We start from the raw sequence: 24,969 nt of genomic DNA, 5'->3' as shown, positions 1-24,969 counted from the left end.
CCCCGACTGCTCCTGGAAGGTCCATCTCCCTCTGCCTGTCCGACCAAGGAGAAGTCAAAATCGTGATTCCGCTTTTTATGCTTCTTAGTTTGTACCGCGACTGTGATGTAGGCCTGTCTGCCTTGATTAATAAACATTTCGCCTTATTTTCTTTGCCTTTGGAGAAAGAATTTTATTTTGTTGCTTTTGCTAACTTTCCTTCAGCCGACTTAACCTCTTATTAAGGATAATCGGTCCCACTTGCTCGATTACGGGGTCGACGGCGACTCTGGGCCCGAAGCCCAACTATTCACCCGATTGGATACCGAAGTCGGGTTATGGGTGCCGACCCCTTTACTCGACCGGCCCTGAGACCCATTCCCTAGTTATCTTACCTAGACAGGTACTGGGGCAGCCCAAGGGGATTATGACGAGAATGGGCCTGAATTGGACAGGCCGGGTCATTCTAACCTTTCACACACCTAGAGTCCTAGACGCGCCGTCTAGGCTAACCCTAGTTTCAACCGTCATTTCGTCGTTCAAGCGCATTTAATGCAGCCGTCCCTTCATATCAATCAACCTCTCTTATCCTCCTGTGCGTGACTGACATGTGGCGGCCTCTTGGGATTCCCCCAAGTTTAAATACATCTCCACTCTTTCCCCATTGTGCACTTCGATTCAGAGAGCACAAAGAGAGAAATCGAGCCATCAGTGAACCCCGCTCTTCTCCTCGCATCCTGCCGAAACCCTTCCAGGTTAGTGAACATATTCGAGTCATGTCTTCTTCTTCCTCTCATCGTCCGGCGGGGTCATCCGCCACTTCTTCCTCGTCTTCCCCTTCATCCTCTTCTTTGTCTCCTCGCCGTTGGGAGAGTCCTTCTGACCTCCCTTCCCCGTCTTCTCCTCAGCCGGCCCAGTATGCCTCCGGGGCGGCTATGCCTTTAAGCCCGGCCCCACTAACAACAGTAGCGGCCTTGCCCGACGACCTTCAACGGCCGAAGGGTAGTTTCGAGTCAATAGCTCCTCCGGCGAATACTCTATCGATGGTATCGGCGACGGACCTTGAGATGGCCCGCTATCTTCTCGGTCCGTCGGTCGTCATTCTTCTGCCAGAAAACCGGCCCATTTTTGATCCGCCGGAGGGTTATGTCGGCGTACACTTGCACTCGATGGCCTTTGGCTTTCGAGTGCCACCCCATCCATTTCTCTCCCTTTTCTTCCGTTATTACAACCTGGTTCCGGGCCAGCTCGTGCCCAATTCCTATCGTCTCCTTGTCTGTTTCGTAGTTCTTTATCGCTGGTGGCTCTGTGAGCCCGACATAGAACTGTTCCGGTGTTTGTTCACCGTGAACAAAGATGGCCCTCATTCCAAGGGCTTCGTCCAAGTCTCCGCCCGACCCGGGCGTCTTCTTTTCGAGGGTCTTCCTGATTCTGTGAAGGATTGGAAACCCTATTTCTTCTTTGTTCGTCCTTCTTTTTCTCCTTTCACCTTCCCGACCATGTGGCTGGCTGCTCTCTTCAAGCCTTGCTCCCGGCGAGCTGTCTTCACCCCGGATGCGGCCCGGGGTGCCAAGTTTTTGAAGAGCATGAGACCCTACTCCGCCAAGCGTTGGTCGCGACTGCATGCCATTGGCCTACTGGGGCGGCTACCACAGGTAGTCTTCTACTAGACCTTTTTCTTTCGCTCTTCTTCTCAGCCTAGTGACGAGCTTTTCTCTTCGTATGTGCAGGTCTCGACGACTCTGCATCCACTTCTTCGGAGGAAGGTGAAGTTCTGACTAACGCCATGGCCGACCGTGCGGAAAAAATGAGGCGCCGACTGACGCAGTGCTCGGCTGGAACCCCGATGGACTCCTCCTCACTTCCTCTCCCGGTGCCTCGCGCTACTCCACCCAGAAACGTGGTGGACTTGTCGACCTCCCCGGCAGCTTCTCCTTCTCGTCTTCCGCCTCCAGCACCGGCGGACAGTCCAAGCTCCAAGCCTCCGCTGAAACAACCGGACGCGCCTCCGCCCAAGAAGATCCGGAAAAATCTAGAGCTCAACAAGGATGCCCCGATATGGTAGGGCGATTACTCGGTCCAGACTTGGGTCGAGCATGTGCTTCTTCCGAAGGACTTGGAGGCGGCGAACAAGATGCAGGATGAGTACATCTTAGAGTTCTTTCCCCAGAACCTTGCATTCCAGCTGGAGATGAGGAAGAGAATGCGAGCCCTCAAAGCTGGGATACATAACCTCAACGTCCGCCTGCGTCAATCGGATGAGGCTCGCCAAACGGATCAGGCGGTTTTCGCCAAAGAGAGGGAGGTCCACACAGATGAATTCCTGCGGGTGACTCGCGTGTGGGAAGAGGAGCGGGACAAGGCTTTCGCCGCCGTGGCCGAGTATAAGGGGTCGGCTGGAACACCCCACTTTTCTATCTCTTAATCACAACTCTAATCCAACATTAACATAAACTAAGGAGCAGAATTAATAACTAAAAAGATAACTAGTGGGAATGTCACCGCCACAACCACCACTCCGTGGTGATTGCACAGGCTAAGGGGTAGAACTAGAAATAAAATAAATATCTGATATCCATATTAAATACTGAAAAACATAAGGGGAAAAATCACCCCAAGAGTCTACATCCTCGAAAGTCTACAAATCAACATAAGTCTAGAATTTGGAAACAAAGTCATCAACATAACTAGAGTTTAGACATCTCAACTACGAGACTAATCTAACTTGATCTCTTCTCACTGCTTGGCCCACCTGAAAGGGGTTTTGCAAGGCTTGGAGTGAAGAGGAAAATGGAATGGAACAGGAGAAACAAGGAGAATATGTTCTATTTATATCGGTTCAAAACCCTGGTAGGTGGCCAATGATTGGTTTGGGGCAAAAGGGTAATTTTAGCTTGCTTCTAAAGTATCAGACAAAGCTTTGTGGTTCACCTTGTATCATGGACCAAGGGCTAGAAATGCTATTTTTAAATAATTTGGGGTTGAAAATGAATTTTCTCAAAGAGTCTTCTAGATGAACACTTGTTTAAGGCTTCTAAAAATTCTCCTGGTCTCACTCAGATTGGTTTCTTAATTTAAAACTTGGTACACGAAGTACCCGAAAATTTAGGATTTTGGATTAAAAAAAGTTTTGGTGTTAAATTAATTTAAAATTTGACTAAAATAATTTATTCAAACACCAATTGATCGCAGAATTTTTTAGTGGTGTGAAAGTGGCTATTTTGGACTTTCTTAAAATTGGATTTATAAAATAAGATTTTGGGTTGTTACACTCTATCCCCCTTAAAAGAAGTTTCATCCCGAAACTTAGAAGGAACATATCGATTTTCTCAAAACGGAAGCTTTCGAAAAGATGGTAAGAATCTCAAGAATTGGCTTAGAAGTTTCTCTTGGAATACTAAGAAGAAATGGAATCTCTGAGTTCCAAACAAGCACCGAAGCAACTAAGGCGCTAAACTTAATCTAACTGCTAGAATTCACTAACTCAAAGTTTCTTTGTTACTTCTCTTATTCTTATCGTTCTTACCACTTCTTTGGTCTCCACACTTGAACTTCTACGTTTTCTCTCATGAAAACTGAGAGTGTTTCACAAACACTTTTCTTTCTTATTCAGTAGCATCTTGCTCGTCTTTAGTAGGGTTAGATACCCACAAAGTTCAAACTAAAATCGATCCCAACCTCTCTTGCTTGAACTACTATATACTTCCTCACATACTGTTTACTGTTCTCACCCCTCAAGGATAGGTTACGTTACACGTAATGAGATCTAATTCTCATAACACTACTACGTTCACTCTGATCGTAGTTGATAAACTTCAACTACCTCGATCCTTTCATTTGACGTCATCACTTCCTCATCGTTTACTTAATCCTTTAACTATTGATAGCAAACAAAATCAACCTTCATTACCGCTTTCACTTCTCAAGTTCATCATTCGATTTCTATTATCATACTAGACATAATGTCGCAGCCCTTCTTTCATACCATACATGGATACTCATCTTAGGGATGTATCAACCCTCCTGACCACGTAATGTGATCCAACTCACTCTTAGTTCTCTTTATTGTAGACCAAAAGTAGCAACTCTCTTTCAATCTGGTTCGGTGTATTCCTTTACGGCTTCCTTACTAATTCCATGGTATAACTTATCCCTTTACCAATCACTTCGTTATAAAACTTCTTGATACTACTTAACTATCCTTGTTACTTTTATCAACTTGTTACTTATCTCTTGCTAGCCTTGTTCACCTTCTCTACCTCAAGGGATTCCCCACACGAGAAATACAATCATACACCCCTCTACACTTTAAATCTTTGTCTACGTTAGTCATCAGTGCCACCTTATAAGTTTCTTTTACTAAGTCTTTTCCAAAACTTGTTATAGTTCGATAAACTCCGACTTGATTATTCCCCTTCTTACTAATATTTACCATCGCTTTTATACGAAACTCTTAACGTTACTTTCTTCCTTGCCTTAGCCATGTTCATCCTTTCAGAAGTCCCTCGATGCAAAGTCTCATTATTCTTCAAGAAAGTTAAACGATTGTGCTAATCGTTTAGATTTACTTCTGTCAATCTCATTCCTTCAATTACCCAATAATTCTATCATAAGTTCAACTACTTCTTGTTTCATTCTCATTACCAACATTCTTCTTTAAGTTCTCACACAATTTATCCTCCTTTAAATTTACATTCTTTTATTTGTCCCTTTTTGCTAGTTCTTTCCTAATTAACTTCTTCATAGTACACTTCATGGGGACCCACAACTTACTGACAACGCTTCTTACTATCTTTATATCTTTCATAGTCCAAAGTTACCATCCATCATCTTAGACTTTCACACCTTTAGAGTTCACAACTCCTAGCTCATCTCCTTCTTATCTTCTTAAAGGTAGATGGTATTGCCTTCTGTTTGTGTAACCTAATCCTAAGATCCAAGTCTTCTATTTCCCGAGTTTAACTCTTACTCTTTGGTTTAACCTTTAGTCTTCAAGTTTGATCTTTGAAGGTTCCTTCATCATTGATCTCAAAAGCATCCACTTGGCGTAATTTGTTTCCTGCTGGTTGCATCAGCATTCACACTTGTCTTTTCTTCACGATTGAGAACCTTTAAACCTTCGTCTTTAAGCTCCCGTTGCTTCTTTTTCTTCATATTTGTCTCCATTTGCACGACGATTCTCTTCAACTTTTGGGGTTTGCTTAGGTCTTGCAGACGATGCTGCACGTGCGAGGATGCCTCTCTTTTCGAGCAAGGACAGCTGCAACTGACTCCAAACCGCACCTGGAGTAAACTCTTCATCACGTTCTTCGATTGTCTGGATATGCACGCTACTACTTTGCTTCTTCGCAACAAAAGATCTCACTACTTCTAAGTTTCTTTTCTAAAAAAAAAAAAAAAAAACAAGGATCACACAAGCAAAACACACAAACAGGATATAAGCATATCTCTTATACTTATCACATTAACAACTTTCACATAACTTTTAACTTTTCAACTTTTCAACTTTTCAAGGGTAACAACAAGGCTAAACAAGGCAACTGCTTAACTACAAACTTGATTTCACCAGATAGGTGTATACTTGATTTGAAGAAATTTGACTTCACAGAAGAAAAAGGGTAAGAGGTTTCTAAATTTGAGACTCGAGAGTACTATTGGCTACAACCAAAGTCCTACTTATCCAAGTCAAGATTCTCTAAGATTCAACAAAATCTCGTGAAACAAAAACTGTAGATCGGATCCCAAGAGAAGGGTACAACATAGAATAATATCAATGAAATAATTTAATACTAACGGATTCCAAATGAAGATGCAATAGGGATTTAATCTCAAGACAATAGATCAACGCTAGTGGATTCCAAATGGAGGTATAAATGAGAGATGATCTAGAATCAATAGCTCAATAACAAGGAAAGGATGTCACACTGGACGATCTCAATACTATGGCAACTTGATCCGAGTGTACAAAAAGGACACATAGCCAATACAATAGCTCTTTAAGAGCACAACACTTTCAAGAATACTTATCAGAGATAAGCTCATAGGAATAACTCAATAAATACGGATTCCAATGGCATAATGACAACAATTAGATCTTGCCTCAACAACTCAATGGATTCCAACAATATGGATTCAAGGATAATAAGTTCAAATCAATACAATGAGATTTCAAGAATAAGGCTTTCAACAAGATCTTACTAATTTCAAGATTCAATTATAGTAGCATTGCGAGTCAACGAAAACTCACAACAATACTTAGAAAGAATCTATAAGCATTCTAGAAACCGATTCAACAATAAATCGTGGAATGTCAAGAATAGACATTAGCAATAATTCAAGGCTCAACTCAATCAAAACAACTTCTCATACTCAGTTCTAGACATTAGATAGCTTTGATAGACATTGCAAACAAGCGGGAAGTAGTCAGAATAACTCATGAATCAACATCAAACTATGAGAAGATTTCCAGAAAACGTAAGCTCAAACTCGACTGAAACAATTCAAGGATTATATTGCCATCCACAACAAGGGATTAGGATAGAAGATTGGCACAAATGACACAACGAGATACTCAAGAACTCACTGTTTCTAACTTTCTTTTTCTTAAAACAAGGCTTACAATAAGTAAAGCACATAAACAAGAAACAAGTATAAGCTCTTATATTTTTCATATTAGCAACTTTTACAAAACTTCTACTTTCAAACTTTAACTTTCAAAGTCTCAACTTCTAGCTTCTTAGCTTTTCACTTCTACTTCTCTTCTTCACTTACAAAAGATAAACAAGCTGCACTTTAAACACATTGATAAAGCACATAAACAGATAAGCCAACGTAGGGAAATCTCACAACCTCACCGCGTTCCCAACTAATACTTAGAGTTTCTCTTAACTCTGATTCTCATACTTAATCACTGAACTTAGAGTCTTTCTCATCTCAAATTCATAACTTAGGGATCTTCCTTATATCAAATTTCATAACTTAGGGCTCTTTCCCTAATCCGATCCTTCCTAGTATTTCGACTTAAAGTTCCCTTCTTATCTTGTCTTTCTTAAGACTTCAACTTAGAGGTCTTTCCTTAACTTGTCCTTCCTAGAACTTTCACTTAGAGTATCTATACTCAACCTTAAGGGTCAAACTTCCTAAGTCTCCCGCGGTTCGTACCGCTCTGATACCAATTTGTAACACCCCACTTTTCTATCTCTTAATCACAACTCTAATCCAACATTAACACAAACTAAGCAGAGGAATTAATAACTAAAAAGATAACTAGTGGGAATGTCACCGCCACAACCACCACTCCGTGGTGATTGCACAGGCTAAGGGGTAGAACTAGAAATAAAATAAATATCTGATATCCATATTAAATACTGAAAAACATAAGGGGAAAAATCACCCCAAAAGTCTACAAATCAACGTAAGTCTAGAATCTGGAAACAAAGTCATCAACAGAACTAGAGTTTAGACATCTCAACTACGAGACTAATCTAACTCGATCTCTTCTCACTGCTGGGCCCACTTGAAAGGGGTTTTGCAAGGCTTGGAGTGAAGAGGCAAATGGAATGGATCAGGAGAAACAAGGAGAATATGTTCTATTTATATGGGTTCAATACCCTAGGTAGGTGGCCAATGATTGGTTGGGGGCTAAAGGGCAATTTTAGCTTGCTATCTAAAGTATCAGACAAAGCTTTGTGGTTCACCTTTTATTATGGACCAAGGGCTAGAAATGCTATTTTTAAATACTTTGGGGTTGAAAATGAATTTTCTCAAAGAGTCTTCTAGATGAACACTTGTTTAAAGCTTCTAAAAATTCTCCCGATCTCACTCAGATTGGTTTCTTAATTTAAAACTTGGTACGCAAAGTACCCAAAAATTTAGGATTTTGGATTAAAAATAAGTTTTGGTGTTGAATTAATTTAAAATGTGACTAAAATAATTTATTCAAACACCAATTGATCGCAAAAATTTTTAATGGAGTGAAAGTGGCTATATTGGACTTTCTTAAAATTGGATTTATAAAATAAGATTTTGGGTTGTTACATCGGCAGCTTTCGACGCGGACGTGAAGTCGGCGATGGCAGGCCGTCGGGAGGAGCTGGCGAAAGAATGGCTGGCGACTCCGGAGGTTGATGACTATCTGCTCGACCTCGGCAAGCGCGACTTCCTCCTGGGCTACCGCGAGGCTCAATTGGAGATATACTGTAACACCCCTCTAAAACAAGCTAAAACAACAGCCTTAACACATGCAGATAACACAACAAAACACTAGCAAATCGGAAGATAAAAAGGTAACTGGATAAAAGCAAATCCAAACAGGGGTGTTATGCCACGTTTACCAACAATGATAAACGCTACGGCGGTCAAATCTGCATTGTGTACACAACTACCCCAAAATCCATAAGTCTATCACTACATCGGCTCACAGGCCAAAATAAGGGAAAGGCACTAAATTACCAGGCACTAGACATCACGCTCGTCTAAACATCACCTGAAAGATCACAAAGATAAACATGGGACGACGCCTGGTCAGCGAATAATGCTAGTAACCCACCAATACATGTGAAATATCATACATAGATAGATATAAGTTGTAAAGCCATTTTCGAAACGGAATACATAAGTATATAAGTCAAAAACCAAGATCAACAGTCAACACAAGACTCAACACTCACAAAGATAACACGGGAACACATCCCAAACCACAAAGGATAACCACAACACATAGGATAAAGACAAGACCGATGGCAACACGTGCCCTTGTGACTACACACGTCACAAGAAAGAGAACTCACAACAACGGTTACACAAGCCCTCGTGACATCACCCATCACGAGTTGATATGCCTTCCTAATGCCCTGTTCCAACCTTATGGCCCCAACCTTATATCTAGTTCCAATCTTAACCTCCAGGACCCCTGTACACCAAGTCCAACCTTATTCCACCGGGAACTGTCGTTCCCCCTCCAACAGACCTCGGACAAAGCCACCGATTTCATAGTACACAAGGTACCATACACACACACAACGACACACGCCTTCCCAAGAAATACGTTAACCTGACACACAGGTCACAACTCCACATTCACGTCACGGCCACCACGAGGACCGCTGCAATACCTTGGTGACTAGTGTCCCATATCACTAATCGTGCAATCCAGGTAAAACTACTCACACATCACACCTCAACAGGAATCAATCAATATATTGCAACAAAGGTGTGAAACACACTCGATCAAGGAATGGGTCACAGCCCAACACCAACAACGATGAATAACAGAAGTTATCATCAACCAATCGGAAGGTACAAACAATACACACGCTAGCATTTAGATACCAAACTAGCATGCTTATCAACGGGGAAACCAAGGATAGTTCCGAGGAACACACAAGACACTTCACGGTCCAACGAAACACAATGTTGAACACTTAGCACGATTCAAGATACCAAAGTCCTACATAGATACCTACCATATAGTTCTAGACATACGAAATATCAAGAAGACACTCAAATAGTTCCACAAAAGAACATCAGGAAGTCAAAAGACCAAATACCGAGTCAAACGAATCACGGGGAACAAATCCCGAACAAACGCCAACATGTACCCCGCGGGTGGACACACGGGTAGGCCCCTACCCGTGGTCCTGCCCGCGGGTACCAACACCCACAAGCCTCGTTCCCGTGGGTGGGGCGGCGGGTAGGGCTCTTCCCGTCGTTCCGCCCGCGGGTACGTCCCTGGGTCCAAAATAATCCCTTCGGGAATTTTCAACTCCAAGCTCAAATTCAAGTCCAAAACATGCCAAATCTCACCCAACACAACAAAATGACTTGAACCATGGAAAATGCCAAGCAATGGCACAAAGGAACCCTAAACACAAGCTCTAGATATGCAATATCACAAGACAAATGCATAAACCCTCACATTTCATAGCAAAACACAAGCAGAATCCAAGAAATCACATATAGGTAAGCAAAATAGGTTTTGTAGAGCATGGGTTACCTCTTGTAGACCAAAAGACTTCACTTTACACCACAACAAGCTCCCCACAAGGCTTACTTTCCAAACCCACTTCAAGATTAAACCAAAAGATCATAAAGATCCTACCTTTAAGAAAAAGACAACTAAGATGAAACCAAAAACACAAGATGGACTCAGATCTTACCTTCCTAGATGCCCAAATAGGTGAAAGGTTGAATCTTGGTAGCAAATCTTGGAATCTTGACAAGGGTCTCAACTTAGCTTGGAGAATAAGCTACTCACCTTTCTAGAGAGAAGGTAAAGCTAATTTCTAGGAACTGTAAGGAATGAAATGAAGAAGTCTTCTAGGTTAGGTTACAATACTAACTTTTGGTGAAAAGTCAAGGATACCCTTACTAACCTTTAGAAAGTGTAAGGAACAAGGGAACTCCCCTCAAAGCTCAAGGTACAACATAGCTTTGAAGTTGACTAGTCAAATACTAGTCCTCGAGTATTAAAAATCAGGATTTTAGGAATTAATTCTTCAAATAAAATAGGATTAATTACTCAATTAATCCATGGATTGAATGTGGATTTTTGGGGTGTCACATCCTCTCCCCCTTCAAAGAAGCTTCGTCCCCGAAGCTTGGGTACGACGAATTAAAAGTCAACGGTGAAAAGAAACAACATTGTGACAAGAGGTTCAAGAACAAACTCTTTTGGTCAAAGACTCCAAAAGAACTCACAAGAATTCTAAAGCGAAGAAGTATTCCAAAGCAAGAAAGAAGGCATTTCAAATTCAAGGATTGGCAAGAGTTTAACAAACGGATAGATTGAGCATCAAGAACTCTAGCTTCAACACAACCACCGACTTCTAGACAACAACCAAGACCAAGACAACTAACTCCAAACACCAACTATCAAGCTAGCTAAACAACCAGGCAACAAGCAAAAACAAGCAAGCACACAAAGCAAGCAACAACCTACTACCAAACTAACAACGGCTAAGAAGGAAACAACAAGGAAAAAGGCGAACGGGATTACCACAACACAAGCTAGAACTCCTCACTCTCCGACTCTTTGGCCTCCTCAGACTCCTCTTCGTCTTCGTCTCTGCAGCTCGAACTGGCTTCAATCTGATCCAACCTCTGATGCACTGCGACGAACTGCGCCTTCATAAACGCGAAGCCTTCTGCGATCATGCTATTCTGCTGACGAAGCAAGGTGACAACGCACTCTTCATGCGCCATGACGTCATGCTCCCTCTTCGTGCAAGCTTCTTTCCTCCTCCGGTTTTCCTCACTGTCCGAATCACTTTCTACAGTCCGGTGCTCCCACTTCTTCTTCTTGGTCTGCTTCCTCCTCAACTTCTTCGTCACCGCCCAAACTCTGGACTGCGAGGCTCAACTTCCCGGCATGGATTCCAAGCTCAGCTGCTAACTCCGCCCGTTCATCTGGTGCTTTCCTTGCAACTTCCTCAAGCGTGATGTACTCACCATCATCCAACTGGAACAGATTACAACTCCGAAGATTGGTGGCATCCAACACCATATTTCCCACGGCCTTCGGAAGACAACCGTCCACACTAACACCCTTCCTAACCAAGATCCAACTCAACACCATCCCGTATGGTAAGCTCTTCCGATTGTGATCCTGGCAAAACACCATGTGCTGTAACATCAAAGCTGGCAGGTTGAACTTAACCATGTTCTTGAGGCAAAAGGCAAAGGTGCACTCCAACTTACCCAACAAACTGCTTTTGTTGTTATTAGGCAACAAACAATCCGACACCAACATAACCAAAATCCTTTGCTCCGCAGACAACCACTTCTTCTCCGGCCTAGAGGCTTGAGTGAAACCACTCGTACGGCCCAACAGATAGCTCAAATAGTCCCGGTACCCCATGGTATCCGTACTAATCCAAGAATGACCACTGTACTGAGCCACTCCGGTAGCAGACAAACTCAACAACTGAGCCAACCTCTTTTCAGATAACACAACCTTCACACCTCTCACCTTAGAGGTGATCTCAAACTTATCACCCTCCTTTGTCACAACCATGTGACGATAGAATTCCTTAACCAAACTCGGGTAAGTCTATGCCCTTATGGCGAGAAACCCATCCAAAAAACCTTGATACCTAAGCATATCCAACAAGGAATTAGGAAAAGATTCCGGATCAAAAGCTTTACCTTCAAGAACGAGGTAATGGGCATCCACCCATTCCGCTTTCCTAGCCAAACTTGATCTTCTAGGCATGGCAAGAGATGACCCAAAGCTCAACAAAAGAAGCCCACAACTTCTTCTTCACACTCATGCTGCCTCTCTCTCTCTCTCGCGGCTGCTCACGGCGACGCAACGCACAGCAGGTCGGCGGCGGCGGCTCCGGCGAACAGCAACGACGGTGGTTCGGCGGTGGCTCGGCGACGGGCAGGTGGTGGTGGCGGGTTGCAGGTGAAGCTACGGGTGGGGGTGGGGTTCGGCTACACACGGGTGGGGAGGGAAGAAAGAGAAAGGGAGTTTGGAGATTTTAGAGATTTGGATGAAATTGGGAAAAAGAGGATTTAATTTGGGGATTTTGGGTAAAGTGGGAATTTGTGGTTTAGATAGGATTAAAATTGGTTAGGTTCCAAGAAAGACAATTGGCTCAAGTGGTTTAGAGGTTGGTTGACAAAGATTAGGCTTGGGTTAGAAACTCAAAGGTTACAATTAAACATTAGGTTTGGCTTTTAAGCTACACAAGGAAAGGTTTTTGGTATGAATTTTGCTATTTCCAAATTCAAAGAATACTTCGAAAATTTAGGGAGTTCACAAGGAATTGTTGTAAGAACAACCAAGTATAAAGATTGTAGAATTGGCCCAAATCACAAAACATTACGAGGATGGGTTACTAACTTCACAACGAAGCTTATATACCAAACTAGAGAAATCACTTAGCAAGAAGAGTTTACACTAAGCCCCAAAAGAATTGCTATCAAGGAAAAACATGCCAAGTATTGCCAAGCAAAAGACAACTACGAAACACAAGATAACACTGAAGACAACAACGAACACGATGATCTCGGAAAAACATGGATAGACTAGAGGAAAGGGGTTACCTGCCAATTCATCCTCCATCAAGCCCTCCGACTCAGCCTGTGAACGCGCCATCACAAAGACTCTTCCAGCTGGCCTAGCTCCGACTGCTCCGCGACCCGAACTCCCTCCCAATGCTCCTCCGGCTCCCGGGGGAGACGGCAACGCTCTCTGACCGGCTATCTGGGGGCACTCCGCGACCTTGTGACCTCGATCTCCACATCGGAAACACTTGAGCACATAGCCGTTGCAACTTTGACCCACATGCATCTTCCCACAATGCTGACAAAGGGATGCCTTGGCTTGGTTTTCGTGCTCCGTCCTGTTAGGTCCTTGAGAAGAAGATGACACGATCCTGGCCTGGAAACTCGGTCGGGGCTTCTTGTAGGTGGAAGAACCTCCGCTCTCAACTCTCTTCCTAGCTAGCTCATACGATCCTTTCTGAAGCTGCTGAACACGATACAGATCCGCGGCACTCAGATACGCATCCTTAAGGGAGCTCGGCCTACTCACCGTCAACGCTTTTCGTGCCTCATAATTCAGACCGGCAACGAATCTCTCAACCTTAGCAAGCTCCGTAGGCACAAGCATTCGAGCAAAGCGCGCCAACTCCAAGAACTTCTTGTGGTACTCAACCACAGACAGGGATCCTTGCTGCAGGTGAAGGAACTCATCAAACATAGCGGCTCGCACATGCGCTGGGTAGAACCTCTCGCGCATCCTATCCTTAAGCACGGACCAACCAAACTCAGGCTCTTCAAGGAAGGTCAGACCTTCGTGGACCCACCACAGATCAGCTTCTTGGCAAAAGTAGAACGTTGCCTATTCTACTCTTCTCTCCTCGGGGCAACCCACAATGGTGAAGATCTTATCAAATACCCGTAACCACTCTTCCAAGACTACCGGGTCTTCTTCACCGGCGAAGGTTGGCGGTCGATAACCTAACACCAAACATCCTACGTCACGGTGCCCAGCAGGGGGAGGAGGCGGCATAGCGTGATTGTTGTTCAGCAAGGCTTCACTGAGCGTCTGCATCGTCTACATCAGCTGATGGAGATTATGAGCGAGCTGCTCGTTCGTCGGGGTCTCCGGGGTGCGAGCTCGGGGACGAGGAGGCATCGCAAACTTCTACAGCAACAACACGATTACGAAAAGATAGCAAACAAGCAAAGAACAGAAAGCAACACAAAGCTCACCGCGCAACCTAGAGTCCTAAGCCTAACACTTAGCTTCTTAAGGTCGCATAGAGGTCTCAAAACACACTTAACCACTTAGAAACTCTAGACTTAAATCTTCCTAGGCTCAAAACCTAGGCTCTGATACCAACTGTAACACCCCTCTAAAACAAGCTAAAACAACAGCCTTAACACATGCAGATAACACAACAAAACACTAGCACATCGGAAGATAAAAAGGTAACTGGATAAAAGCAAATCCAAACAGGGGTGTTATGCCACGTTTACCAACAATGATAAACGCTACGGCGGTCAAATCTGCATTGTGTACACAACTACCCCAAAATCCATAAGTCTATCACTACATCGGCTCACAGGCCAAAATAAGGGAAAGGCACTAAACTACCAGGCACTAGACATTACGCTCGTCTAAACATCACCTGAAAGATCACAAAGATAAACATGGGACGACGCCCGGTCAGCGAATAATGCTGGTAACCCACCAATATCATACATAGATAGATATAAGTTGTAAAGCCATTTTCGAAACGGAATACATAAGTATATAAGTCAAAAACCAAGATCAACAGTCAACACAAGACTCAACACTCACAAAGATAACACGGGAACACATCCCAAACCACAAAGGATAACCACAACACAAAGGATAAAGACAAGACCGATGGCAACACATGCCCTTGTGACTACACACGTCACAAGAAAGAGAACTCACAACAACAGCTACACAAGCCCTCGTGACATCACCCATTACGAGTTGATATGCCTTCCTTATGCCCTGTTCCAACCTTATGGCTACCCCCAACCTTATATCTAGTTCCAATCTTTACCTCCAGGACCCCTGTACACCAAGTCCAACCTTATTCCACCGGGAACTGTCGTTCACCCTCCAACAGACCTCCGACAAAGCCACCGATTTCATAGTACACAAGGTACCGTACACACACACGGCGACACACGCCTTCCGAAGAAATACGTTAACCTGACACACAGGTCACAACTCCATATTCACGTCACGGCCACCACGAGGACCGCTACAATACCTTGGTGACTAGTGTCCCATACCACTAATCGTGCAATCCAGGAAAAACCACTCACACATCACACCTCAACAGGAATCAATCAACAGATTGCAACAAAGGTATGAAACACATTCGATCAAGGAATGGGTCACAGCCCAACACCAACAACGATGAATAACACAAGTTATCATCAACCAATCGGAAGGTACAAACAACACACACGCTAGCATTTAGATACCAAACTAGCATGCTTATCAACGGGGAAACCAAGGATAGTTCCGAGGAACACACAAGACACTTCACGGTCCAACGAAACACAATGTTGAACACTTAGCACGATTCAAGATACCAAAGTCCTACATAGATACCTACCATATAGTTCTAGACATACGAAATATCAAGAAGACACTCAAATAGTTCCACAAAAGAACATCAGGAAGTCAAAAGACCAAATACCGAGTCAAACGAATCACGGGGAACAAATCCCGAACAAACGCCAACATGTACCCCGCGGGTGGACACACGGGTAGGCCCCTACCCGTGGTCCTGCCCGCGGGTACCAACACCCACAAGCCTCGTTCCCGCGGGTGGGGCGGCGGGTAGAGCTCTTCCCGTCGTTCCGCCCGCGGGTACGTCCCTGGGTCCAAAATAATCCCTTCGAGAATTTTCAACTCCAAGCTCAAATTCAAGTCCAAAACATGCCAAATCTCACCCAACACAACAAAATGACTTGAACCATGGAAAATGCCAAGCAGTGGCACAAAGGAACCCTAAACACAAGCTCTAGATATGCAATATCACAAGACAAATGCATAAACCCTCACATTTCATAGCAAAACACAAGCAGAATCCAAGAAATCACATATAGGTAAGCAAAATAGGTTTTGTAGAGCATGGGTTACCTCTTGTAGACCAAAAGACTTCACTTTACACCACAACAAGCTCCCCACAAGGCTTACTTTCCAAACCCACTTCAAGATTAAACCAAAAGATCATAAAGATCCTACCTTTAAGAAAAAGACAACTAAGATGAAACCAAAAACACAAGATGGACTTAGATCTTACCCTCCTAGATGCCGAAATAGGTGAAAGGTTGAATCTTGGTAGCAAATCTTGGAATCTTGACAAGGGTCTCAACTTAGCTTGGAGAATAAGCTACTCACCTTTCTAGAGAGAAGGTAGAGCTAATTTCTAGGAAATGTAAGGAATGAAATGAAGAAGTCTTCTAGGTTAGGTTACAATACTAACTCTTGGTGAAAAGTCAAGGATACCCTTACTAACCTTTAGAAAGTGTAAGGAACAAGGGAACTCCCCTCAAAGCTCAAGGTACAACATAGCTTTGAAGTTGACTAGTCAAATACAAGTCCTCGAGTATTAAAAATCAGGATTTTAGGAATTAATTCTTCAAATAAAATAGGATTAATTACTCAATTAATCCATGGATTGAATGTGGATTTTTGGGGAGTCACATATACGCCCTTCTGCTGGCCCGCGACCATTACCAGTGCCTGGGGCCGCGACCACGACTTCCTCTCCTTCTCCTCCAGTCCTGCTGGCGGCGGATTCGGCGGCACCTACAGATGTACCTCCGCAGACAGAAGACCCTTCGAGTGCTCTTCCATCTGGACCATCGGCAAAGGAGCAGGTCGAAGGGGTTGAAACCACAGCGCCTCCCTCCGTAGCTTTGGTCTCTTAGCTTTATCTTTTTTGTAAGGGCCAGTCCTCCCTTTGGACTCTGATTAATGGAAACATTTCTTTTGGCATTCCGATCTCTTTGTTTTTCAATCAGCTAATCTTTTTATCTTTCGAATCTTGGAACTTTCCTCGCCGAGTCCCTCAGTCGAGGCGGCTCCGGATGCTTTCCATGTCCTGAAAATACTTCAGGATGGATTATTTTTCTCTTATCCCTACGAAATGTCTAAGGGTCAGTGCCCCGGTTTTCTTCTTTTCTCGCAAAGTCCTTCATTCGAGGCGACCCATTAGGCTTTTTCTATCTCAGAAACAGTTTAGGGTCAGTGCCCCGTCGTTTATCTCTTTTCTTGCCGAGTCCCTCAGTCGAGGCAACCCTTTAGGCTTTTTCTATCTTAGAAACAGTTTAGGGTCAGTGCCCCGTCGTTTCTCTCTTTTCTTGCCGAGTCGCTCAGTCGAGGCAACCATTTAGGATTTTTCTACCTCAGAAACAGTTTAGGGTCAGTGCCCCGTCGTTTCTCTCTTTTCTTGCCGAGTCCCTCAGTCTAGGCAACCCCTGTAGGCTTTTCCTAAGAAACGTCTAAGGGTCAGTGCCCTTGTTTCCTTCTTTTCTTGCCGAGTCCCTTAGTCGAGGTGACACATTAGGCTTTTTCGATCTCAGAAATAGTTTAGGGTCAGTGCCCCGTCGTTTCTCTCTTTTCTTGCCGAGTCCCTCTGTCAAAGCAACCCTTTAGGCTTTTTCTATCTCAGAAACAGTTTAGGGTCAGTGCCCCATCGTTTCTCTCTTTTCTTGCCGGGTTCCTCAGTTGAGGCGACCCATGTAGGCTTTTTCTAAGAAACGTCTAAGGGTCAGTGCCCTTGTTTCCTTCTTTTCTTGCTGAGTCCCTCAGTTGAGGCGACCCATTAGGCTTTTTCTATCTCAGAAACAGTTTAGGGTCAGTGCCCCATCGTTTCTCTCTTTTCTTGCCGAGTCGCTCAGTCGAGGCGACCCTGTAGGCTTTTTCTATCTCAGAAGTGGCCCCCGGGAAACCAAAAAGTGACAAGTATTTATTCAAAGCTGTGTTCAAACAAGTACACAGGGCTGACCTTTTACTGATAGTACTTTTTTAGGTGAATCACGTTCTAGATTCGATTAATAGGCTCTCCAACTTGTAGGTGCCTGCTTGGACCACAACAGCTATCCGGTAGGGTCCTTCCCATTTGACCGCGAACTTCCCTCCTTCCGTGGGTCGGCTGGCTTGTCGATCGCGCAAAACAAGGTCTCCCACTTGGAAAGCTCGTGGTCGGATTCTCCTGTCCCGATACCTCTTGACAGCCTGCTGGTATTCCACCATGCGAACGTGCGCAAATTCCCTTCGTTCTTCCAAGAAATTCTTCTCGATCCTGAGGCTTTCCTCGTTTCCTTCATCGGTGTAGTGGCGGACCCTATGAGTGGGCTCGACGACCTCTATAGGCACTTTTGCTTCGAAGCCCTACGCTAAGGAGAACGGGCTTTCACCGGTAGGTCACCTCTGAGTAGTTCGATACGCCCATAGAACCCGGTCCAACTTGTCGGCCCAATTTCCTCACACATCTTCTAGCTTCTTGCGAATGCCGTCCACAATTGTGCGGTTCACGTTTTCGACCTGTCCGTTGGCTTGAGGGTAGGCAATCGATACTTTGGTATGCCGAATTCTGTGCCGACAACAGAATTCCGCGAATGGTTGAAAATCAAACTGTCGTCCAAGGTCACTGACTAAGTGTTCGGGCAATCCAAAACGACAAATTACTTTCTTCCACAAGAAACGACGACACTAATACTCGATAATAATCACGAGAGGCTCGGCCTCCACCCACTAGGTGAAGTAATCGATGGCCACTACGCAAAACCAGAAATGCCCTGGGGCGACTGGTAGAGGACCCAACAGGTCGATTCGCCACTTAGCAAAGGGAATGGCAGTAACAACCAGGGTATAGAAGGTAGTCGGCCGAGTTTCCTTCCTGGCGAACGCCTGGCATATGACGGACTTGGCTATCTAGTCGACGCAGTCTCTCATCATGGTAGGCCAGTAATATCCTTGGACGACTAACTTGCGTGCCAGGGTGTGAGCACCCTGATGAGCCAAACATATTCCCCGATGGGCCTCATCTATTATTTTCTCCGCCTCCGATCGGAGCAGGCATTTGAGAAGGGGGCCTCCGAACGACCTCTTGTATAACTGCCCATCCACAATCGCAAAGGAAGGGGCTTTTCTTCAGACTCGGGCGGCGACCGTGTGGTCTTCAGGCAATTTCCCTTCTTCCTTGAAACGTAGTATGTCTTCGATCTAGAACATTTCTGGGTTTTTGTTGCGGTCCCACTCCAAGGTTCTAACCTGTTGAATTTCTTCACTCGACTCCTCGATGCTAGGCCGAGGTAAGTCTTCTTTCTGGCGGATCCTTAAAAGATGATCTGGTATCCCCTCCAGGCCGATTTTCGACAAGATGTCGGCTTCGGTGTTGTCGAATCGCGAGATGTGCTCTATCTCTTGGGCGACGAACCCTTTCAGTAACTCCGCGGTCTTTTCCTTATATCGTACCAGCCGGTCGCTCCTAGCTTCACAAGTTCCGGACACTTGCCCCACCACAAGGCGCGAGTCCGTCTTAATACGCAAGCGGTCGACCCCTAAGGCCTTAGCGAGTCTAATGCCTGCCAGCACAGCTTCATACTCCGCTTCATTATTGGATGCTTGGAATTGATAGCTTAGATCATAATACAATCGAAATCCTTCCGGTGTGATTAACATGACTCCTCCGCCACAATGCTGACTACTCGTCGCCCCATCGGCATGTAACTCCCACCATTCTCCTGAATCTTCCTTCGAAGCTAGGATTCCGTCGACTTCTCCCACTATACATTCGACCAAGAAGTCAGCCAACGCCTGCCCTTTGATCGACGGGCGGGGTTGGTACTCGATCCCATACTAGGTCAGCTCTACGGCCCACTTGACGAGTCGTCCCGAGGACGTGGCATTTCTCAGCACACTTCCCAAGAGTAGGTCGGTCAACACTCGGACGGTATGTGCTTGAAAGTAAGGTGCCAGCTTCCGTACCGTAACCACCAATGCGTACACCACCTTCTCTAAAGGCGTATAGCGAGTCTCGGCGGACTTCAGGGATCGGCTCACGTAATAAACCGGATGCTAGACCCGTTCTTCCTCTCGGACGAGCACGGAATTGACCACCCTAGGCAATGCGACCAGGTACAAGTACAAAGGTTCACTAACCTGAGGAGTAGATAACACAGGGGGTGTAGATAGATACCTTTTCAGCTCCTCGAAGGATTCCTGGCACTCGGCTGTCCATGTGAAACCTTCTTTCTTTTTCATGGCCTCGAAGAAAAAGGCACTCTCTTGTCCACCGCCTTACTAAGGAATCAGCTCAGAGCGGCTAGCCGACCAGTCAACCTTTGCAGGTCTTTGATGGTACTGAGGGGCTGCATGTCCATGATAGCTTGGACCTTCTCGGGATTCAGCTCGATACCTCTCTTTCTCACCATGTATCCCAGAAATTTTCCTCCCAGCACAGTAAAGGTGCCACAAGCTACTTGCAATTCTCCCGGTTCTCAAAGTATGGCACTAATAGCTTGTTGTGCCATATGTGGAGGAGCTCATGCTTCTCAAGCTTGTCAATTGTTAGATCCTAGTGGCCAAGGCTCTTTATCAAACATGGAGCAAGTGGATATGATTGGGTATTCTAGACCCCAAAACCAAGGGCAAGGATATGGAAATTATGGTCAACAAGGAAGGAATCAATTTGGGTCTTCTTGGAACAATCAAGGTGTGCAAGGAAGGAATCCACCTCCGGGTTTTCAAGGAAATCAAGCAAGTAGAGTTGGAAATCAATTGAATCAACAATGGAGAGGAAATCAAGGACATGGAAACAATCAAAATCAACAAGGATCCTCTCAACCTTCTCAAGATGTGGACATGAAGACATTAATGAACATGATGATGTCTCAAATGTCACAAATTAGCAAGTTGCAATCTCAAGTGGAGAATCTACAAGCCCAAAATCAAGGAGGAGGCACTCAAGGGTCTACACAAGCCTCATCTTCTAGTGGTAGACTTCCGGCTAACACCGAAAATCCTAGAAATCATGTCAACGCCATCACCACTAGAAGTGGAAAATCTTTGAAAGATCCACCCTTTCCTTCTAATGATCTTACAATTGAAGAAGATGTTGAGAAAGATGAAGATGAGAAAAGGCCAAATGAAGAGGAAATTGAAAAAAATCTTGAAAGTGAAAATGATGATGAGCCTCTAATTCAAAGAAACAAGTCAAAAGGGAAGGAGCCAATTCAAGAATGAAACAACTCAAGTAAGAAGAATGTGAACAAGGGCAAGCAAATAGATGACTCGGTGATTCCTTGCAACTTGCTGCCATTTCCACAAAGGTTACGGAAAACAAAAGAAACCGAGAGAGAAAACAAGTTTAAAACAATGCTTGATAAGTTGGAGATTTCTATGCCCTTTGTGGAAGACATTACTCAAATACCTTCATATAATAAATTCTTGAAGGATATTTTGAGTAACAAGAAGAGATTAGAGAAGAGTGCGGTGGTGGACCTTAGTGAGGGAGCTTTGACATGTGCAGTTCTCCAAAAGAATTTGCCTCCCAAGTTGAAGGATCCGGGAAGCTTTTCTATCCCTTGCATTGTTGGAGGATTTGTAGTGAGCCGTGCTTTGTGTGATCTTGGGGCTAGTGTGAGCCTTATGCCATACTCTCTATGCAAAAGGCTCAATCTTGGAGAGCCCAAGCCTACTACCATGACACTCCAAATAGCGGACCGTTCCATCAAGCGCCCGGTGGGAGTACTTGAAGATATCTCGGTCATGATTGATCAATACTACATCCCGGGAGATTTCGTGATTCTTGACATAGAGGAGGATGCCAAGGTTCCAATAATCCTTGGTAGGCCATTTCTAGCCACCGCCGGAGCAATCATAGATGTCAAAAGAGGGAAGCTTGTGATGGAGGTAGCCAGCCATAAAATTGAGTTTGACATCTTCAAGATGGCCAAACACCAAACTTCTTACATTGATGAGTGCAACATGGTGGAAGCCATAGAAGAATGTGTTGGAGAGGTACTTGGGATTGGAGGAGATAACCAAGGAAGCTCTCTTGTGGGAAATTTCTTTTAAAAGTTGGGAGAGTGCACCCAAATCAAGGTGGACCTTGGCATGCAAGAGTGGATGAGCAACTTTGAAAACATGACGGGAGCTCTTGCCATTCTTGAACCCCTTGGAGAGGAGCATGCCCCAAAGGTAGAATTAAAACCTTTACCTCCAAATCTCCGGTATGCTTTTCTTGGCTCTAACTCTACTTACCCGGTGATTATTAATTCTTCTTTGCACAATGATGAAATTGATAAATTGCTTAATGTGCTTAGAAAACATAGGAGGGTAATTGGGTACACAATTGGGGATTTGATTGGCATTGATCCTAAGTATTGCATGCATAGAATCTATTTAGAGGACAATTCCAAGCCCATTGTGGAGCCCCTTAGGAGGTTGAATCCTAACTTGAAAGATGTGGTAAAGAAAGAGATTTTAAAGTTGCATGAGGCCGACATTATATACCCTATTTCGGATAGCAAGTGGGTTAGTCCCATACATGTTGTTCCGAAAAAGGGCGGTATAACGGTCATTGAAAATGAGAAGAATGAGTTGATTCCTACTAGACTTGTTACCGGGCACCGAATGTGCATTGATTATAGAAAATTGAACAAGTCTACTAGGAAGGATCACTACCCCCTCCCATTTATTGACCAATTTCTTGATAGAATGTCCAAAAACGAATACTTTTGCTTCTTAGATGGATTTTCAGGATATTTTCAGATTTCTATCCACCCCGAGGACCAAGAGATGACCACGTTCACATGCCAATATGGAACCTTTGCCTTTAAAAGGATGTCATTTGGTTTGTGTAACGCGCCGGCCACTTTTCAAAGATGCATGATGGCTATTTTCTCCGAGTTGGTGGAGGAGATCATGGAGGTGTTCATGGATGACTTCTCCGTTTATGGGAAGTCATTTGATGAATGTTTAATCAATCTTGAAAAAGTTTTGTGTAGGTGCCAAGAGGTGAATCTCGTGCTAAATTGGGAGAAGTGCCATTTCATGGCAACCGAAGAAATAGTTCTTGGGCACAAGGTCTCGGCAAGAGGAATTGAGGTGGACCCGGCAAAGATAGAAGTCATATCAAAATTGCCACCGCCGGCCACCGTTAAGGGAGTGAGGAGTTTTCTTGGGCATGCCGGGTTCTATAGAAGATTCATAAAAGACTTTTCCAAGCTTGCAAAGCCCCTTACTCATTTGCTTGCCAAAGATGTTGATTTTCATTTTGATGAGTCTTGCCTTGTAGCATTTGACAAGTTGAAGGAGGCCCTATGCCATGCTCCCATCATTCAACCCCCCGATTGGAGTCTTCCGTTTGAGTTAATGTGTGATGCAAGCGACTATGCAGTTGGGGCGGTGTTGTGCCAAAAGAGGAACCGAAGCTACCATGTGATCCACTATGCAAGCCATACGCTTGATGAAGCCCAAGTGAATTATGCAACAACCGAGAAGGAGCTCCTAGCGGTGGTGTTTGCCATGGACAAATTTCGATCTTATCTCATGGGAAGCAAGGTGATAGTTCACACTGATCATGCGGCTTTGAAGTACTTGTTCCAAAAGAAAGATGCCAAGCCAAGGTTGATCCGTTGGGTTCTTCTTCTTCAAGAGTTTGATTTGGAAATAAGAGACAAAAAAGGCTCCGAGAATGTTGTGGCGGACCGCCTTTCAAGACTTGAAGGCCATAAGGAAAATGAGTTGCCCATTGATGACTCATTCAAGGGAGAAACACTTTTCATTTTGAGTGAATTGGGAAGAAATTATGTGCCTTGGTTCGCGGACATTGTGAATTACCTTGTGAGCGGGTACATCCCAAAGGATTTCAATTTCAACAAGAAAAAGAGATTTTTGCATGATGTGAGAGATTACTTTTGGGATGAGCCCCTATTGTTTAAGAGATGTGCCGATGGAATTGTGAGAAGGTGCATACCGGAGGAGGAATTTCTAAGTGTTTTGAGCCATTGCCACTCTTCACCATATGGAGGACACATGAGTGCCGACCGCACGGCTCTAAAAGTGCTACAATCCGGTTTATTTTGGCCTACTTTGTTTGCTACCGCTAGAGAATTTGTGCGTAAGTGTGACAATTGCCAACGGACCGGCAACATTGGAAGAAGACATGAGATGCCTCAAAAGGGTATACTTGAAGTGGAGTTGTTTGATGTGTGGGGGATGGACTTCATGGGTCCATTTCCTCCTTCTTTTGGGAATGAGTATATCCTTGTAGCGGTGGATTATGTGTCAAAGTGGGTAGAAGCAATTGCAACTCCGAGGAATGACTCAAAGACCGTGCTCAAGTTTGTCAAGAAGAATATATTCTCCCGATTTGGCATGCCGAGAGCTTTCATAACCGACAATGGCACACATTTTTGCAACAAGCTTTTGGAGAAACTTCTTCTCAAGTATGGTATTCATCACCGGCTCTCTACGCCCTACCATTCACAAACATGTGGGCAAGTAGAGTTGGCCAATAGGGAAATCAAATCTATTCTTGAAAAGGTGGTGAGTCCAACAAGAAAGGATTGGTCTTTGAAGCTAGATGATGCACTATGGGCCCTAAGGACCGCATTCAAGACTCCTATTGGTGTTTCTCCGTTTAAACTTGTGTTCGGGAAGTCATGTCATTTGCCGGTTGAGTATGAACACAAGGCATATTGGGCAGTTTCAAGATTGAATTTGGATGAGGACTCGGCGAGAGAAAAGAGGTTGTTATAATTGAATGAGCTTGAAGAGTTCCGAATGGATGCCTATGAAAATGCAAGGATCTACAAGGAAAGGACCAAGTACTTTCATGATAAGAGAATTTTGAGAAGGAACTTTGAACCGGGGGACCAAGTGTTACTCTACAATTCAAGGCTCAAGTTGTTTCCTGGTAAACTCAAATCAAGATGGTCGGGCCCTTTCCGAGTAGTGGAACATTACCC

The 24,969-nt window shown here is 44.4% G+C and overlaps 1 protein-coding gene across 1 annotated transcript; it reads left to right on the top strand.

The window, feature by feature from the left end:
* The first annotated feature begins 21,370 nt into the window (after positions 1-21,370).
* On the top strand, positions 21,371-22,072 carry LOC109179823. The gene has a single exon (XM_019329303.1). It carries the CDS (start codon positions 21,371-21,373, stop codon positions 22,070-22,072), a length of 702 nt encoding a protein of 233 aa, XP_019184848.1.
* Positions 22,073-24,969: the final 2,897 nt, after the last annotated feature.

The sequence above is a fragment of the Ipomoea nil genome, unplaced genomic scaffold (genome assembly GCF_001879475.1).
Source record: "Ipomoea nil cultivar Tokyo-kokei standard unplaced genomic scaffold, Asagao_1.1 scaffold0980, whole genome shotgun sequence".
NCBI lineage: Eukaryota > Viridiplantae > Streptophyta > Magnoliopsida > Solanales > Convolvulaceae > Ipomoea > Ipomoea nil.
Note: the sequence above shows the minus strand (reverse complement) of the source record. Positions and strands in the feature narration are given on the sequence as shown.